Source organism: Diuraphis noxia, unplaced genomic scaffold (genome assembly GCF_037042655.1).
Source record: "Diuraphis noxia isolate RWA-SAM2 unplaced genomic scaffold, SU_Dnox_SAM2 contig0003, whole genome shotgun sequence".
In the NCBI taxonomy this organism is placed as follows: Eukaryota; Metazoa; Arthropoda; class Insecta; order Hemiptera; family Aphididae; genus Diuraphis; species Diuraphis noxia.
In genome coordinates, this window is record NW_028301713.1 from 69274784 (window position 1) to 69295561 (window position 20778).

Consider the following 20778-nt stretch of genomic DNA (forward strand, 5'->3'; position numbering starts at 1 on the left):
TTATGATATTCAAACGAAAAACAAATTTTTTTTCTCGTCAAGGTTTTGTATAATGTGTTCTTTTTTTGTCGGTTCCAATAACTCGCTTATTCCATCCAATTTTTCCTATAAATTATATTTGTTAATTTTTTTTCTCTAACCTAATATAGTAACCGTAACCTAACATAATAAGTACAATATATCAGTACAAGTATTTACCTAGCTATATATGAACTAGTACCTATTATGTATGTTATTTAAAAAAAGCACGATGTATAATGATTGAAAAGGTTGAAAAGTTGAGAACCACTCTATGCAACTTTATGCACTTCGGACTGGGATAATGAAGAAATTGATATATTTTTTAAAAATTAATACTGTTTAAAGAATTGTCAGTCGTCTCAAAAGTTTCAAGTACCCACAAACAATCACATTAAATTACCACATAACAACTAAAATCGTTCATTTCATTTACGTTTATATATTTTTTTAGATTTTTTGGTTATAGAAATTTATGAAAAATCTTGTTTTAAATTTTCAAGCTGTTTTTAGACCAGAAAAAAAATTAAATTATTATTTTATGTATTATTGTTAAAAGGCTTGTACAGTAATATTATTTAATAAATAAATAAATAACTCTATACTATCTAAATTTACTCACAATTAATAGTAAAAAAAAATCTTTTTGTTTCTCGTTTGGCACTGATAATTGATCACTTTCATCCCGCAGTTGCTTTATATGCGAAAAAAAATTTGAAATCTGCAATAATTATAATCATAATTTTAATATTTTAGAAAATTATAGTAGATTGTGATATTTATACATAATAAATGGATATGAAATTCGATTATATGTCAAAACGTTGTACGACCTATTCATAATAACATGATATTAGGTATAATTTTATATAATTTATATATTTATTTCAACTCAATAACATAACACCTATATTATAATTTACATTTAGAAGTAAAAATACCTACTCCTTGCACTGCTTCAGTCATATAGCTTATGGCGGGAGCATTAGTAGGGAGGGTGTCTACAATAGTTGATTGATAAAATTTAACATATTTTTTATTTAATACTGAACAATTAACAATAAATTATTGTCAATAATAATAATGATAATTATGGAATGCTACAGAAATTGCAACATAGTATACATGTTTTTGATCGTTAATTTAAATTTAATAGGTATTGAAATTTGAAAGACATTTCAAACAAACCCTTTTGCACGTGTTATATTTTAAAGATACTGTAATAACAGTTATTAATTGTAAAAATATAATTTTTTTCATACATTAGAATATAATAATAAAATATTGAATGCCTCGGTGAGGCGCGGTCGTACGCTCAATCTTTGGGAATGCACTGAGCGTACTTACCGGCCGCAGTTGCTAGCTCCCGGATGGGTGACCACCCGGAATTTTCAGCAACATATTCTTGTCACATATACACATAATACAACCCTACCTAACTCAAACACCTAAAAATACTTTTATTAATAACAATCATATCGCCCTATCATAGTGATTTTTAGTTTGATAAATTTTCGAATTTTTAATTTCAATCCATTATTTGCCCATTACATTTTATGCGTGTTATATGGGTTCAATACTTTTTTTATTCATTTATATATTTTTATAACTGTTCTTTTTTTAAATTTTTTTTATTGATCTTAAGCCTGGCGACAATGGCTATATGAACTGTGGTAGGGGTAAGGTTTTGATACGATAGGTTGTTTTTACGGTTGTTACGGTAGGTAGCAAACACGTAGGGTGGTCACCCATCTGGGAGCTAGTGGCTGTCGCCGTTACTTACTTCTAGTCGCATTCCGCAATCGGTAACAGCCAATGCGCCACGCAAAGCCACATATAAACTGTTCTATTGGTAATATAGATCAATAATATGCAGTCGATCAAATGTCATAATCATAAACATAATATTTTATATAATTACATTATTGTGATCAAATTACGTTATATATTATATTTTGTAATTAATCTTTATTAATACTAAAAAGAAAACAACTGAATGTTAATATAGGTATTGATTAAATATTTAAATCTATGCACTCGAATTTGGATGAAAAGTGTACTGTAATTATATCGTTGCCAATAAATATGAAATAAAATAATGTATACCTTATCGGTAATGTATTTCATCGATTTTTCATTAGAATCAATGGAAAGTTTTTGTTCATTAGCACGTTCTCTCAGCATATCTACTTCTTTAGTTTTAATATCCGCAAACGTTTTTAACTGATCGATTTCGCTCGCGTGTTTACTTATTTGTTCAGTAAAATTTCTCTGGTCTTCGGTCACTCGCATAAAATAATAGGCTCTCAAATACTCTGACACTTCCATTATCTCTGTAATCGTTTTTTTATTTTCACACGCATCTTCTAGCTCGAGCTTCAAACCGTTTACTACCTCTGTAAATTGGTCGATATGGCAATGGATTTCCACCATTTTGTCTACGATGGCTTTAAAGTAAGCAGCGTTTTCCAATTCTTTATTTGTCTTCCTGTCGTGCATAATTTCGATTTCGGTTTGAATCCTACCAAGACAATAATGTTACCACAATAATAATGATATTATTAATTCTGTTTACTATAATGAACAAATTATATGCATATATTATGCGACTATATTGGCTATTGTGTATAGGTACTTGTGTATTTCAGCTTTGATCGACTTTATTTGATCGTTACTTAACTTGTTCCGATCGGTGATTATTTGAACTTGATCAGTGAGTAATTCATTTTTTATCTGTAGATAGATATTATAATTTATAATCAATAAATTAGCAAATATTTTAAACACTTTACGGACGCTTATACGCTCGTCATTTGACGACCAAGCCACTCTTACATTTAATCCCTTGAACTCTTTTTCGATTGTTTCTAACTGTATATTCTTCTCGTGGTACGATAATAATTCACCACTGTCTTCAATATCAGATTGTGCTGATTTTTTCCTCTAATAAATTAAAATTATAATACTAGTAAGATAATATGATAATATGATTAACCTAAACTATTTAATATAACCACTCTAAATTCAATTATTATTTATTACAATTTGATTATATAGTATCATTATTCTGTTGAAAAAAACAAACTATAATATAGATTTAACATTAATTACTATTTATATTTCTTGTACAATAATTGTCTGATCTAAATTTAAATAAATTTATGAATCCGTATTTTTACCTGGACGTCCTTAAAATTATCTGAAACATCACTAATAATTGATATTTTTCCATCATTGCAGAAATACTCATCCAACACTATAAAGAGTAATATGTAATGTTTAATTTGTAAGTATATCGCATATGAATTAGGTTTAGATAAAATACATGAATATTATTTTAATACTCGTTCACCCAAATTACTTTTATACCAAATTTCAAACTAATATTCTACAAAAATTTACCATTGGGATTTGCGATATAATCGTTTGAATTTTCATGATTTTCCACGTATTTCTGAACAATTCTATGGACGTTTGTATCGCCTACATTCAAAATAAATTTTTCTTGTATGTCATTCATTTTTTTCTCAGAAATATTAGAACCTTGCAGAAAAAAATATTCAGTAAATTACAAGTACAATAATTTTAAATATTTCTTAATTCTATTGCCTTTTTTGGTTAAAACTATCTTGGAAATAAATAATATTTCCTTCACTATTAAAATACTTTTTTTATATAAATCAAAAACCAAAATATACTAACTATAATAATTAATTTATCACTATTGGCAGATGTGTAATACAGACTACAGAGATAAACGCAACAAATGAAGTTCTTTATTATTAAGATATTTGTCAATTGGTTTAAAAAACAAAAAATTATTTTTTTATAAGTTCTGTTTTTATTTAATTAAAATAATACTATTTTATATTATGGACGAAATCAAATGTTTACACTTATGCCATGTTATGAAAATATTATTGCATTCATTTTATTTATCGTTGCCATAGATTCTATGGCGTTTTAGAATCACACTTGTATATTATATATTTATAACAACTATTATAGCTTATACTGCTTATCGGTACCTTACTACAGGAAAGTCAGTGATAATAATATTCACGAACCACGCAAAAATATGTGGAAACAATAGTGGTACCATTTAAAATATTCTCAACTACTGTAAATAAGATTAGATAATATCAAATTTAATTAAATATTTAAATGTGTACGTAAAATAACTTTTTAATAATTTCTTTAAATTTCTTTATGCTCTAAAGTTTCATATGAACAAGGAGATAGATTTATCAGATATTAATGTCTTATGTGAAACAGACGAAGAGACAGAAAAAAATAATATCGCTAGCCAAATTAATGAAATTACAATTTTATTAAACATTACAATTTAGATGATCAAGCGATTTTTAAGTGATGATTAAGGACATTGTGCACTGTTATATTTTAGAAATCTTTGTAATATTATTTTAAATAAATACAAAAATCTACAATATTTCATCCAAATGTAGTTGATATCTACTAGGTACCTACGTCTATGTTACACTATAGCTATCTATAGTCTATAATGACTGGTAGATACCAGTCATTGACAATTTTTTTGTTTTTTGTAAAAACATATACAGGGTGATTCTTTTATCAAACAACACTTAAATGGTGTTCGTGTGTAATACCACCTAACATACACCTATAACACACAAACACCACCCAAAACCACCTAACTTTGGGATGCTATATCTTGTAAACGGATTAACGAAAATTGAAAATTAAAACGTGAAAATTCATTGAAAAAATAGCCTTTTTAGTTTATGACATTTTAAGTATAGGTTGTCTTTTGAAAATCAAAAGTTGATAATGGATTACCTGATAAATATAAGGGTGAGAATATTTAAAAAAAATATATAGTTCTAGAACAAGATGGATGTAAAATTTTGAAAAAAAAAAATTGAAAAAGTCAATAGTTTTTGAAATAATGAGCGTTGTTTGATAAAAGAATCACCCTGTATAATATATATATATATTATGTGTAATAACAAATTATAAAAGTGTATAGTACAATAAATTATTATATGCAACTAATGGCAACCACTATCTCTAACAATCCTATGAATTGTCAAAACAATTTTTATTTTATTTGGTATTTTATCGACATCGATGGAAACTGGTAAGAGTTATTTGTTTTAATCAACATGAATAGTTATCATATTTTTATTGATAAATAAAAAAATAAAATGTACATGATATATTTTATAACATATTATACTATTTTCTATATTTTAAAGAATAATTAAAAAATACCAATTCAATACCATTGGCAAAATAAAAATATAAAAATAACTATATAAGTTGCATATTTGTAATAATAATAATAATAATAATAATAATATTAATGAAAATAATAAATATTGTTTATCGATTATTCTAAGATACTTGACCAGTTAAAAAGTAAATTGTGTTCTAGAGTGAATCTCGGTAAAAACGGTGTTGTGATATGTTATAAAAACGTATATTACGATAGGATATATTTTTATGATATAGTAATACTATATGATTTGAATTAACCCTACACTTCTACATACCTATTTAATAAAAACTCTGGAAATAAAATTTTCGGTAATGGACGCGTCTAACGCACCAGAATAATTAAATCGTCCCGATTCTGACGATATAATATATTAATGATACTCCGACAAACACAAAAACATATCGAATTAACTAAAAGCTAGTGCGCGGCAGGCAGTGGGTATTTTCAAAACGAAATACTCGATTGAATTATACAAATCGTGAGTATAAAATGACCGGTACCGATGTTCAATTCGTCAGTGTCCTACGTTCAGACTTACGAGAACCTACGACTAGCGCAAGAAATTTTTACGATATCTCAAAGGTGAGTTGGATTACAGTTTTTATCGGAACAAGGTTTATTATAGGCGTCGACACTACACATAGATTTTTTTTAAGGAAAACTCAAACGATGAATACTCCATCCAAGAAAATCGCCATCTTGGCCATGGCGTTGGTATTGATGGCTACAATCATAGGTTACACGGCGGCGGATATGGCGGATGTGGCCATGTGCATCAGGAACTGTGCACAGTGTAAGAAGATGTTGGGTGACTACTTCGAGGGGTCCTTGTGCGCAGACTCCTGCGTGAAGTTCAAAGGAAAAATGATACCGGACTGCGAGAACATCGATTCCATTTCACCGTTTCTCAACAAGCTCGAGTAATCTACACGCAACGATTCTAGGGTTCGAATATACTAGTTACACAATAAACATGTATGTATATTGATAGTTAAATATGATTAATATGTAACATGAACATAGTTTTTTTCTTGTTGAAACATCCGAAAATAAATCATTTGTTCCGAGCAAAATTAAAATCGTGTTCATTATTACGGTACAAAATACGAGGCACATGGTTAGGGTTTTAAATGAACGACTTAACCAATAAAAAAAAAAAAAAAAAAATAGTCCAATCCTCCAATTAAAAAAATGTCCGTTCAATGATACGATAGCACATAACATTTTGTTTTTGTGTCGGCGTTTAAATAGTAAATTTTCAGTACTAAAGATACTCAAAAGCAAATATTCGCACAACCATAAAAATGTCGTAGGTTTATCCTCAACTAATTATGATGGTATAGACTGGTAAAGATGGTAGTGGTAGAACTAGCTGGTGCAGGTGATTGGTGGTGTTCGAAGATGGTGATGATCGGTGAGGTGGTTCCTAAATGTCCTGCACGTACGACATCCTCCAGTAGGCCTTCGACTTCGGCGGCTTTCCGTCGGTGTCGTGTATCTTGGACTGGACCGAAGTCGATGATGGTTCGTGAGCGTAATCGCCAGAGCGATAGTAGTACGGCGAAATCGGTACCGACTTCGCAGGTTCGTGACCGCGGTATGTATCGTCCTCGTAATCGTGGTCTGCGGACGAGTAACCTCGGTGATCACGTGGTGGACCCTTAACGCCGCCATAAGAGCCACGTCCGTGATCGATGTTGAATACGTCACCGGGATCGGCCTCGTCTGAATTGCTGCGAGTCATCGATACGAACGACTTAGGTCCATCGCCACCACCCAATAACGGTCGACTTAAGTACGGCGATGGTACGTCACGATAGTCATCAAAATCACCATCAGACTGCAGACCTTCGACTACTCCATACGAATATCCCGTAGCCGAATTTCCTCCTCCGAAGCCTCCAGTTCCTCCTCCATTACCTTTACCGCGCAGCGGCACGAAGTCATGACTGTGCAACAGCGGAGATGCACTACTACTGCCTCCGTTTCCATAACTATTAAAAGCGGGCGGCCGTGGATATGATGGCGCCTTGGACGCACCATACTTGCTGGACTTGACGGGCTTCTTAGAGTCCAAGTAGTTTGGCAAAGTTAGTGGCCTGCAGTAAATGGGGAAAAAAAATAGCATCAATTCATCGTGTAACAACAAAGTTACATATTTTTAGTATACAGTAGTGTGTAACAGAAAGATATGACATTCTGTTATATATTTTATATGTTTTTATGTACGTTTCATTTGTCATATCTTTCTGTTACTCCCGGCAGCATACACGTGTATGTGATCGTATTTACTACCATTTATGCTCATGTTAGGGTTTAAACATTCATATGAACTGGATAACTGGATTTTAACAGATTTGGCCAATGCAGACATATATGTCTATAATGTAAGGAAACTTTTTTCCAGAACATGTAAAACGTGGGAATTTAAAACAAAATATGTGACATTGCACCAACATCTATTTAACGGGCACTAGAACTCAAATTGATTGGGAAAAAATTCATTGATTATTTTGAAAATATTTTCTTAATCTTTATATATCAAAAACGTATTCTATGAACTTTCATCAACTCTCTGTAAAACCATCAGTAAAATATAGTTTTTTTTTTTGTTAACTCGACAAATACCTGTGGTTGCCTTCGTCGTCGAACTCCATTGGCACGTACTCGTAGTGCGAATTATGGTCACTATCATCAAAATCATCACCGTCGTCTTCCAAGTGTTCATCAGGGTGGCGGTTGTTGTAACCGCGGTAGTTGTTCACCGGCCTGGTTCTAGGTGAATCGAACCCATGTCCATTAGCCACTTGGAACTCCTCGTCCACGTCGTAGTCGACACGCTGTTCCATGATCGCTTGCGTCATATCCGGCAGCCCGTCGGCCGTGTCACGTTTGATTGGCGTTGCCTTGGGTACGTCCAGTCCAGCCAGCATCATCTCGTCCGACAACGACGGGTCGTCGTCACTATCCACCGTACCATTGCCAGCCAACGAAGCGGCTTCCACGCCTCGTTTTAGCCTTTTGTCGTTGCCGCTGAATATGGAGTTTGAGTTTATTACCGTGTTTCCATCCAACTCGTCCGTCGCTTCGATGATCGTAATCACACGCGTCCCAGGGTCTGTCATCCCGATCCCTGTGTCCATAGCCGTTGAGTTGCAGTTGTCACAGAACTGTATCTTTGCTTCCGTCATACCAGATTTGAGACTTTTCTCTACGTTTGACTGCAATCACCAGAAAAAAAACATAAGGAAAACAAAATTAGAACTATAGCAGGTTTATGACAAAACATACGGTATACGTGAGTAGACCTCTCACATTAAATAATTTTGTTATTGGGAGGGGGATATAGTTTTTTTTTTTTTAACATGCACTAAATATTAAATAATATTCCATTAAAAATATAATATATGGTTATCAGACTTTAAACATTGAAAAAATGTCATTGGAGGATATATTACCCTACCGGTTTGACCACCACTGAATCTTATACTAAATGTTATTGTATAAAATAAAACTCATTACAATAAATATACAATTTTTAAATAATCAAATGGTTAAAATAACGAAATTACTATTACATTTATATCATAAAATAAGTAGTCCTGTCAAAAACAAAAATAAATACAAATTAATTTTAGCAACCCCATAAAATAGGGCCCCTGACCCCTGTACTCCAGGTCCAACAATCCCATTTTTGGGGCCCTGGTCATAAATATAGGATTTGTTGGCCAAAAATCTGTACATTTATAAAAATTGTTTTAATAAATACGTAGATATGCCCAATAATTTAAAAATAACTGTTATTTTGTGAACTAACTTTTAGATTATATAGCTTGAAATAATCAAAAATACAAAATTTACATATTTAAAAAATCCTTTAAGATTAAATAATACCTTATTTTAGACTAACTTTATTTTAGGCACGGAAATAAATATTTTGTTTTTTTTTTTTTAATGTAATTTTCAAATTCTAGAAAGTATTTTAAAATTATCTGCGCTACTTACACTTTCGAATGATATTACTGAGGGTAAGGGGTAAATAACTTCATGAAAACCATTACCAAAAATATATATATATATATATATATATATATATTATATATTAATAAGATACAAAAAGAAATCATCAACGTGTTCATAAGCCTAACTTGTAATTTAGAAAAAGTAAAAAGTAATAATATAATATATAATATACTAACAAGTCTGGTGTTGGGTTCGGCCGTATCTAGTGTCGAATCGGCCCACTTGCTCAGATCCATCCTAGGTATGACGCCACTCCTACACGGGACCCTCGGATTCCTAAAAAGGTTTATATATAGACGTCGATTGGATAATTAGACGGGTCTATAATAATCACTACTAATTGGCTGCGACGCGTTACATCAATATATTATACGTACAGTTCATGATCTGACAACACCATCGGATACATTTGAACCGTGTCTATGATGTCGGTGTTGTCGCAAACCAATCGCGCCAACCGGACGTTTCTGATCTCTTGTAACTGATCTATAATGATAAACACAAGCAGTTTTATGGCCACTGCAAAATACTAGTCACATACGACATAGGTACCTATGTCAGCTATATTTACCCGGTGAAAACGAAGATGGTTGGTCGGGTAATTCGTACCAAAACCGATCACCCTTTTTCAACAGACTGAATTGAGATGCAATTATGCAACCGAACGTCGGCCCAACCACACTTCCTTGTGCAGGCTTTTCTGACACTCCACCAGACCACAAGTCGATGTCAAACGGTGATCTTATAATAAATAATAATAATTAAGTATTAAAATTTAAAATAATCATAGCGATGTTATGGCTGTATTTTAATATGCGAACTACTGAAATGTTATTTATTAACCAATAATCATGTACGATTTAGGTGTACCTATTACAGTAGTTAACAAATATAAAAGAAAAATATAAGAATTTTTACCTCGGAAAATAATCTTGTGCTTATAAAAAAAAATTTTAATTTAAAATTGTTTGATTGGTGCAAAATTTGTTTGTGATTTTTTAAGAAAAAAAAGGTAAATATAGTCCACAGTCACAAAAAATTGTATACTAAACATTAAACCATTTTCTGGTGGTTCGCATAGGTGCTATAAAATAAAATACTTATTATGTTTAATTTCAACTAACGAGTATATCGTCTGATAACGTTGTATGGTGGAATTAGGCATGAATCCTGCCATTTCTTCGAATCTGTTGGCCACGGTCAACCCGCAGTGGCGTCTAAACTCCATGTAACCGGGTAACCCAAAGTCTCTGCCTCTCTGTATGTTGAACGACACCAGGTCGAAACCAAACCCTTTACCCGGCTTTTTGATCAAATTGTTAGTTACTTCTTGTGTTATTGAATCGTCCATTGCCTGTGCAACTTGATTCATAAGGCCCATCAAGTACTCGTCTATGGCGCCTGCTCTGTACAAATCGAACGGCCGACGAATCAAGTCAGACAATTTTTTGGAAGCTGAAACAGTGTAAAACGTATTATCGCGTCAAAAGATGAAACGAGTTATATAAATATATCGTGGTTTATACCGATAAAACCATGAGCTTTGCTCCAGCGTTCAATGACATTCGGCAACAGAGAATGGCCGAAACGAAAGGCCGCCGCCGAAAACGAAGCCAATATATTGGGATTTGCGTTTGAATCGTATCCGTTCCAATATCCCTAAAATTCGAAATATTCCGTAAACCCATGACAACGATATTATACAATGACGATACGACAAATTATTATTTATTATTTTAATGATTTCAAGATGAATAATATGTAATTACTTTTTTTCTGTTCGTCAAGCTATGTTTATCCATCACATCTTTGCCTAAAAGTATGGGCAGAAATTCGTTGTACGTTATATGTTGTATTTCAGCCACAGTAATTCTCTTGGCTTCCTAAAATCATAAGTTATGTTAGAAACTATCCATCATGTATGCGACGTGTCATACCGTTTACCTGATAGAGCATTTCGTCGTTCCAGTGCGGATTTATTTGAGACAGCTCTTTAGCCACCCGGTTGTGTTCTCTGGCCATTAGAGTATGGATGCACGTGAGGACGAGCTGTTCGTTCACTCTAATTTCACCTAAGAAAAAAATTTAGCATTAAATTAACCAAAATTAAAATATTTTGTTTTCCTTTGAAGCAATTTGCCTCATAATTAAAAGAGCAAGTAAGTTGGTGACGCTCAACTGTACAGTAGGTTACAAGTGGCTCACTAATAAAAAACAATTCTGAGTGGAGGCAGTTAGTCAGCCTAGGATATTATACGAGTATATATTATGTATATATTGTTATTATTATTACTATAGTCGATAGGTTGAATTACTATTAATTGCATATCTTTATTTTTGTATTATATATAATAATATACTTTTTAAAAGTTACAAGAACAATGTTTTTAAAATAAAAAATAATATAACTAGAATCATTATTTTTAGTTATTTAATACATAGTTTCGTTATAATTTGAACATAAAATAACTATAAAAAACTGGGTATATATGTTTTTAGATTTTTTGGTTATTGCAGAATAAATAGATTATATAGAACCTTGCTTAAAATTTTCAATTGTTAGCTGTAAAAGTTTAACGTTTTATAAATTTTTAACCACCTATCTAATAAACAATTTGTAAATTTTCAATTCAATACATTTTGTCAACACTTGAACCTATGTATTTAAAAAAATATTTTTCAATTACTATTGTAAAAATGTATCTGGAATTTTATTTTAATTGCCCTGAAAAATACTTTTCGGAGTACTGCTACATGGCGACACCCTTCCACCTTATACACGCCCAAGATTTTTACATACCATTAAGCTATGTTTATAGGTAAATTCAATGCGATCATACAGATATGCGAATCCGATTAATAATCACAATATAATGTTATGTTAAAGTATTCAAAACAAAAAAGTTACAAACCTGATTCAAAACAGTACTGAGAAGAATTCGATCTGATGCAACCTTCGTCCGGGATGTTCAATTTCATAGGCAACAGTTCTTTCAGTCCCAAATTTGAGAACGCCGGGTTCATTCTCAGCTGTCCTGTGTATCCGGACCTAAGATACCGAGAAAACGTTTCATCCACTCCGTAAATGGTGTTGCCATCGATCACCGGGGTGAGTAGGTTGAACGGGGACCTAGGTCCTGCAATCCAAAATTGAAATGGAAATCAAATAATGTAAAAGAAAAATTAATCGGGTCCGGAGAGATCCATATCGCATATACACATACCCAATCTACAGTCGGGCTTGACGCCCGGAAAAGCTCGTACAAAATCCTGACACCTGACGTTGTGATTCCTGTAAAAGTTGTCATCCTCGGGTATTTTTATCTCATAACAGTATTTGTTCTTCAAGTGATCCGGACGGCCGCAACATTCTTCGGGTTCGTTCCTGTTCACCGGGTCTGCGTGAACACAAGGATAATAATATAAATCGTCAGTGAATCCAAAAGTAAAAGTCATAACTGCAGTTGTGCTTACCCAACGGAGTGGCCGTCAGCGTCAAGTCATGGTCCATAAACTGTCCCCAAGCGACCAACATAACGGTACCGGCGTGCTCGTGCAGCCCCTCGTCGGGATGAATGGTTCGGGACACGACTCTGGCCATGGGCAGTGGTTGTCCGGAAGCCGACGCCTTGGGTGCAGACAACTTGTCGGAAAACCGTGGTGTCATCAATCTGAAAAACGAAGGCAGTGGTCCGTGAAATTTGGTACGAAACCGAAAATTTGGTATCCTGACTATACCTGTTGAACGTTGACATTGTGGCGCCCCACGTCGGGTTGTCTTCATTGTTGCACAGTCCGTCGGGCCTACGGTACTTGCCTGGTTTGCACACCACCCTCGTCAAACAAGACGGGCACACGTTCCGGATAAGCGTCTTGGACGTATCAATGGCAGGCAAGAATTTGTTCACGTCGTCCGCGCTCAAGTCATACCTGTAAAAAAAATGCACTGCTGCATTATATTATAGTTTTTGCATAAAATTGATAAATTCAATATTGAAAATACTAATTTAATAAATGTATTATGTATTATAAATTTGATATATTAATATTGTGTTGGTTGCTTTGGGCTTTACATTTTTGTGAGCACTTGTGACACGTCGAGCAGCAACTCTCCAAGTCTAGCAAAGTGCACCGGGCCCCATTGGTCGTTGGGTTCCAGCAGCGCTAAAACATATCATTATATTATTACAATATGAATTGTGAATTATAGTAATTTTTATTATAAGGCTCATCGTTAAAATTTTGATCGGGCTTGACAAGAACGTCTTCCGTGTTTTTTTTACTCACTGTGACGGTTTTGGACGTCCAGAAAAGCTCTATTGACCGTATCGTACGTGATACACATGTGAGCCGCCGATCGGTGTCTGTCAGGAAAACATTTATGTTAATTTTGTAACATATATATGATTATAGGTATTGGGTGAAAAAAACTCAATGATTAAATTGCTTAATGAAAGCATCCATATAATGTATTTACGATTTGTAAATTTCAATATAAGTAACTAAATTTACTAAATTTCATTGATTTGTAAATAATAAAGAACTAAAGTTATGCATTATATAATTTAGATTGATATTATTATAATAAATACAATTTTACTACAAAATAAACTATTTAGTGAAATCAATCTCTAATGATAGGTATACATTTGTTTTATTTATTTTTAATAATTATAAAATTTAATAAATTTTAAATTGTTTTATTATCATTATATTATTGCGGTTAATTTTGAAATATTTAATAAATGTAAGACGTATATTCATTAATTATGTTTTTGATGAACATTAATCATCTATTTTTTCCAATCCAACAATAACTATTATAATGTATTAGACCGGCAATTCTTTCAACGTGGTTCAAAAAACTATAGGGTATATATTTTTTTCTTAAAAACTAATTTTCTATTCTGACATAACATTTTGATGTTTATGAATATCGGACGTCAAACCAATAGAATATTTTTAAAGTAAAAATTATTCAACTCTCTAATAATTATTGCACAACATTTGCAAGAAAATAAAAACCGAATTGAAGTTCACTTTTAAAATGGGTGCATTCGAAGATTGATGTAAACGATACTTCACGTCGAAAGAATCGACGGAAGTAAACCTCGTATGGAAGCATTTATATTTTGTTCGACTTACGGTGAACCCTTTCCACTGTTGTAAATGAAATGTTTTGATCCTTCTAGCACAACGGCACAGTCGTTGCCGTCCACACCGTCGATCGGCGCGTATTGTGCGGCATGTCCGAAACACCAGACGAACGAACATAGCACGAACACTCTGTAAACAACAATATTAAGGTTATAATGAGAGGTAGGATCAATAATAAACCAATTTTCTTTTAATTTAATAATCATAGTGATAAATGAGTTTAATTTTAATTTCACAAATATAGGTACATAGATGCATGCACGTGCACAATTTATTATAATATGAAATAAAGAAATTTATGTTTCACTTCATAATTGTTGTAAGTCATAGCCATACTTAATCATATATTCCAAAAGCTTCAATGCTAATTAAATATAATATCTACGTAAAAAAATAAAAAATTCCACCATTGATTACCATGCAAATAATATATAGGTATAATATAATAATACGCATGGACGAAAACAATTAGATTACTATTTTAATTTTCAGATAATTTTCCATCATATTAATCGTTTTTATTATAGGTAACAACTAACATGACGTATTACCTATAATATTTGAACGAAAACATATATTGAAATCACGACGGTTATATAACATATAGTTTTACAAACGTTCAAAGAATACAATATGTACGTTCACATACACACACACACAAGCATAATTATCATTCAAATATTATTATGTATCAATTCACGACAAATTTGCGTGTGTTATAATATGCATAGGTACAATAATTTTCTTTTGTTGTGATATTTTGTATTTTATACTATAAAAAAATAATTTAAAATATAATGGTACACATGCAAGTAACACGCGTCGCATGCGTAACCGACTAAATACGCGCTCGCGCGGGTGTGTGTGTGTGGGGGGGGGAGGGGCAAAAGATTCTCATTTCTTCCAGTCATTCAGCCGTGAAAAAAAAGTTTTTTCTCCTGGCACGTGGAAAACGAACCGATGGAAATTCGCAGCGTTCAATTATTTGCGTGTTTGTTTTCATATTAATAGGAACATTTTAAATTTCACTCTTCGACACAACTGTATAATATAGTGATGTGATTGTACATTGAATATATTACAAAGTTTTCTAAAATCGCAAACACACATTTCTTCTCGTCCATATAACATAATAATAATAATAATATGATAATATTCGTGTGTTCGTTGCGGCTATACGCGCGGGCGCACTCGTGCAAGAGACGGATCCGTAACAATTAATAAACGACGGTCGTTGATTTCATCGCGAGATGATGATAATAGTCGATTTCCAATGTTATAATATTATCTTATATACTCACCCACGAATAAATAATTATACGCATCGAACCTGTATCCATACACATCGACAATATCTAATTATTATGCACTCTTATAATAACCAAATTAAAAGCAGATTCAGCAGCTGCCCAAATATGACGAGCATTAAACACGTTGATCGTAACATATTATGTGTGCATTGATGTAGCCACAGTTTAACAGTTCAAATAATATTCGTATCAATTTATTAACAAAGATAAAATCAACGCACATTTACTACACCTAATATGTACCATATTATACTTACAGAATGCTCAAAAGGATGTCAACTCACCAAATAGTGGAATGGTTTTATCTATCTGGCCCGCAAGCAACGCATACCGAATTAGGGTTTAGCTGTAGAGTCGTCCCTGCGTTGTTCATTTTGATATTAAAGCAAATTCAGCTATTACTATCGAAATTTGAACTAAGAACATTACCTACATTGGCCTTTTTACGATATTTTAATTTTTAATAATTCACACACTCATAACTTAGATGAAAAATTAAATATCATAGTATCGGCAACGTAGGGATACAGTTAATGTTCTTAACTTAAAGTTTGATAATAGATGAATGTACTCAAATATTGACATTAACAACACAGGGTTAATCTGCTAAACGTACATTTTCTATGTTGCGTTTACGTTGTTTTTAATATTACTGTGTAGGTGGCCTATTAGAGGCTTATTTATATTTGAAAATATATTGTATATAAATTAGATATAGGTGTATCTTTCCAATAAACATCTTAGTAGGGCTCAGATTTTGGAAGGATATTAAATAAAACAATTTAAATGTAAAAATTAAGCATATTAGTTTTGTACATATAATATGCACAATAATAATAATGAAACACGATGTGTGATTGTACAGAATTAATACGAGTTTTTTGTCGTGTGGCAACAGCGACAGATTAAGACTTAGGTTAGTGTTTATTACACGAACTTTTATACAGAAAATGTGCAACGAGAGTGTTTAAAAAAAGCTGAATGATATTTGTTGTTTTAATGTTATCGCGATGATATTTAATAACTTAAAATAAGACTTTGAGATTTACGTTTATGATCAACCGAGAGATTTCAATTCGGAAACTCTGTAGCGTATGTCTAAATTATGTCCCTTAAACTTTCTTGATCCTCCAACTAGCGTTTAAAATAAAATATATTTTTAATTTATTTCTATTTGAATAAATATTAAAACATCAATACGAATTTTTAATTCAATTCAAATAATTCATTAATTATGAAAACATTAATATATTTATTAAATTAATAATACATAATAATAATAATACTCAACTTGGCATTTTCTAATTTTCTAAAGCATATATTATAATATCATACTATATACGGAGTAAACATTTCATTATTTTCTTGTCATATACTATCTCGATCACTGTGACCAGCTGACCATCATTAATTTACAATAATTAATATCATATAATAAAAATTTAATATTTGGTCAACTTACCGCAGCTCCATGATGGCGGCCATCCGCATGGAATGTAATCGCCTTTGCAATTTTCCACAGACAAGTCAGGTTGTGTGTGCGGTGGAAGATATACAAAACCCGAAACGTCGATTGTCTGAAATCGCGTTTTAAATATAATATGGTTATAAATTATGTACAATTATGTGGATATACGTACAGACGTACAGTTGGCGAAAAGCGATTAATCGGTCAGTGAATCGTTAACAGATTGGTGGTGGCTATAGACGGTAGTGATATTCGGTCCGGCAGTGACCCTACACTGGTTGCTGTACAGCGCGTACTTACCGTAGTTTTCGTGCCTGATTTCGATGCGCACACCCCGGCAGCAATAGGGTGGGGAAGATTGAAGAGTGGGAAAATCCGTCATGGATCTAAATATTTCATTTGCAACTGCGAGAAAAGGGACTGGAAAAAGAGAAAAGTAATCTTTTAATTATTAGGTACTCGTGTAATAATGCCAATAGGTATATCGTACTAAAATAAAACAATAATGTGTATTGAATAAGTTTAGATGAAAATGTCAGAGATACATTAATTACTATAAATAAAAAAATAAATGACAACTTAATTATGGTAAAATAAATAATTATAAGCATTCAGTTAAATATTATTTTACAAATATACAGAGAATATGGGTGTGCGAATACCGACATTTTAGATAAATAGTCTATATAGTATTTTTATGTCGGCTTCTGCCAAGTATTATTACTATAAATAATTATATTTTTTTAACAACAACAAAACATTGAATAACTAAATTTACTATTCTTTGTTTAAAATTTGAATATCTAATTTTATCTAAAATTTAACTTCAAACGTCTTTACAAAAAAATGTATAATATCAAATTTTGATTTTTGGTTTTAGAACCAATTACTAGTTAAGAGAAATGTTGAATTAGATTTTAAGGCTTTTTGGCTAAGCAAAAATATTTATTGACATTAATTTATAGAAATTTTAAAATGTCCATACTAATTGTATTGCTCAAATTAAGCTCAAAACATTTTTTAAAAATTATACAATTTGAGTACAGATGGTGTAGAAATCTACTGAAAAACTAATCCAATCTTAATATTCATGTTTTGTAGTGTAGTACATCCACTGGAAGGCTTCTACGCTCTATTATATCTATCTATTTGTTTTTTTTTTATTATTACTATCTATTACTTGCCCAGTTTTTCTTTTCTGCAACAGATTGAATAAAATATTGTAAAAACAAAAAAAAAAATACAATTTATAAAGAATATCAACATAAACATTTGTTGAACATTTCAAGTACTAACGGTTATTCTTCATTGAATTATAACAAAATAAGATGATTGATCTTGACAAAAAACTGATTTTACGTAAAAATATCAATCTTTTCATTATTTTTTTAACCTAAGTACCAACTGGAAATTTTCATTTATTATTTTTACCTCTCAAAAATAACAACTAGGTCCAATTTTCTATAAGGCACTACTCTCAAAGTTGATGATTGAAGCATTTATTCTACTTTAAAACTTATACGGTGTATACAAAGACAAAAAAAAAACAATGATTACAATTATAAGTTATACAAATTTTAAATGACAGAAATTTTGAATACCCGAATTCGTTTACTACTAAATCTAAATCAAAATTTAAAGCTATTAATACATTTTTCTGTAAATACCTTTATAGTAGACGTTTTGATTTCTAATGGTTTGGAATATGGTACCTGTATAATACTTCTCCTATTGTAAACAATGGATACAACTATACAAGTGTAAAATTTTTTACTTACTTTACATTATGTAATGACGTAAAATGATATTATTATTAATTTTGTTTTATCGCATATTCAGCGATGACCTGAAAACCCGCAGGGAAGAGACCACGAGGACGTCCAAGAAAAAGGTGGATGGGCGTGGTCGAGAATGGCTTAAACAATTTTAGGAGTGATCGATTGGAGAAATAAAAATTAATGACATGGAAAAGTGCCGTGAAGTCATGATGACGGCTAAAAAACTTTCAGAGTAGGTTAAGCCAAAATGAAGAAAAATATGAAGAATCACGTGCTCTAGTCAATTTTAGATTTGATGAAGAAATGGCAGATGAAGACGGTCCCCAATTACAAAATTTCCGCAGGAAATGTCCACTTTAAAGTGATAACCTGCAAGTCTACTGATCGGTGAACAAACGCCGTCACAATACCTGCAATACGTGGAATAATATTATATGTTCCCACATCATAATAATTTTCGTTTAGGCCTCACTTTAGTAATCGACTAGGTGACTAAAGATGTAGTGTATACCCTAAATTCACAGAATTATCATAAAATAGTTTTCGTTGGACTACTATGTCGCTTAGGGTGCTAGACCCCTGCAGCAGTTGTCGCTTGATCGGCTCCTTTTGTCGTCGATAATATGTTTCTTATGTCAAATGTGGTTTTCGTGAGCTCAGATTTCAGTGAAACTAAAAAAAGCGAATTGTTTCCATCAGACATTTAGCAATATAACGTCATATTGTCGTATTATCTATTATATATTATACGAAAATTATAGTATACGACCAGGTCCGAGCGCTGCAACTTTATAGCTATATCTAGTTGATTGACCGAGCGTGGCAAGTTATATAATATATTATATATATAGACATTTTTATATTTTAGTATTATTCATATTATACATTACATATTCTTATATTTTAACAAGTTAAGTTAAAAATTGATATATATATTTAATTATAGAGCTCAGCTGTGACTCCTTCACAATCATTACTTTTTGGAGACATCATAATCTCAAATTTATATTGTTATATTTATTGATTTATATTTGTGAAATAAAATTAAATACATTCCAGTACTTATGATAAACAGGCCGGATTAAGAGTAAATGCACCTTAAAACAAAGATACTATCAGCAACTCAGTAACTAAATTACATTCTAGTCTTGACAGACTAATGACAGTATATCCGACGTCCACTTATCACAGTATAACGTATAATGGCATACCAATTTATAGTACCTAGAAAGTACTTAATTAATTTGTTTGTAAAAATAATGATATGAAGTACGAGTACCTATACATACATTTTATCGTGATATTTACCATAAATCAAATATTGTAATAATTGTAATACAATTATTGTATACATTAAGCAATGTTTTATTTGTTGTCATTTTTTCATTTAAGATTTTATTCGTTTATGATTGATATTGTATTCAGTGTTGAGTCGTTTTATCATGTACCTACTAAATAATATTACTTAACTGTATTTATTTATTGATTGTGTTATTTACAATCTTTATATTTAAAAAAATGTTACTCTCTATCTCCAACACAAGCTTAGCTTAAAATATATGGATAGTTGTGAAAATGTTATGTTATTAAAATCATTACGTGTACATACTTTTTTGGATAATAAAAAAAATTACATTATAACAGTACCTATAACATTTACAATATTTGGTGGTTATGACGTATGAAAAATAACCGCACAACTACATAACATTATAACCTATATGGTTCAAATACTTGCCCTGTCCACCACATAATGTGTAGTGA

General features: G+C 31.6%; 3 protein-coding genes across 3 annotated transcripts; 1 reads left to right on the forward strand and 2 right to left on the reverse strand.

The window, feature by feature from the left end:
• Positions 1 to 622: 622 nt before the first annotated feature.
• On the reverse strand, positions 623 to 3538 carry LOC107162576 (uncharacterized). Its single transcript, XM_089223478.1, has 6 exons — positions 3421 to 3538; positions 3198 to 3274; positions 2854 to 2961; positions 2654 to 2751; positions 2125 to 2539; positions 623 to 739 (listed from the first exon to the last, which is right to left on the reverse strand). Exons 1-6 carry the CDS (start codon positions 3536 to 3538, stop codon positions 623 to 625), a joined length of 933 nt encoding a protein of 310 aa, XP_089079604.1.
• Positions 3539 to 4329: 791 nt separating this feature from the next.
• Positions 4330 to 17520, reverse strand: LOC107162575 (chorion peroxidase-like). The gene is made up of 18 exons (XM_089223721.1): positions 17409 to 17520; positions 17231 to 17345; positions 14447 to 14587; positions 13589 to 13665; positions 13375 to 13465; positions 13040 to 13231; positions 12776 to 12972; positions 12526 to 12699; positions 12214 to 12438; positions 11246 to 11373; positions 11071 to 11184; positions 10828 to 10960; positions 10426 to 10756; positions 9873 to 10042; positions 9679 to 9787; positions 9478 to 9577; positions 7907 to 8499; positions 4330 to 7377 (listed from the first exon to the last, which is right to left on the reverse strand). The coding sequence occupies exons 2-18, from the start codon at positions 17257 to 17259 to the stop codon at positions 6705 to 6707; spliced, it is 3477 nt and encodes a 1158-aa protein (XP_089079847.1). The 5' UTR covers positions 17260 to 17345; positions 17409 to 17520; the 3' UTR covers positions 4330 to 6704.
• Positions 5781 to 6357, forward strand: LOC107162580 (uncharacterized). The gene is made up of 2 exons (XM_015509541.2): positions 5781 to 5860; positions 5935 to 6357. The coding sequence occupies exons 1-2, from the start codon at positions 5781 to 5783 to the stop codon at positions 6200 to 6202; spliced, it is 348 nt and encodes a 115-aa protein (XP_015365027.2). The 3' UTR covers positions 6203 to 6357.
• Positions 17521 to 20778: the final 3258 nt, after the last annotated feature.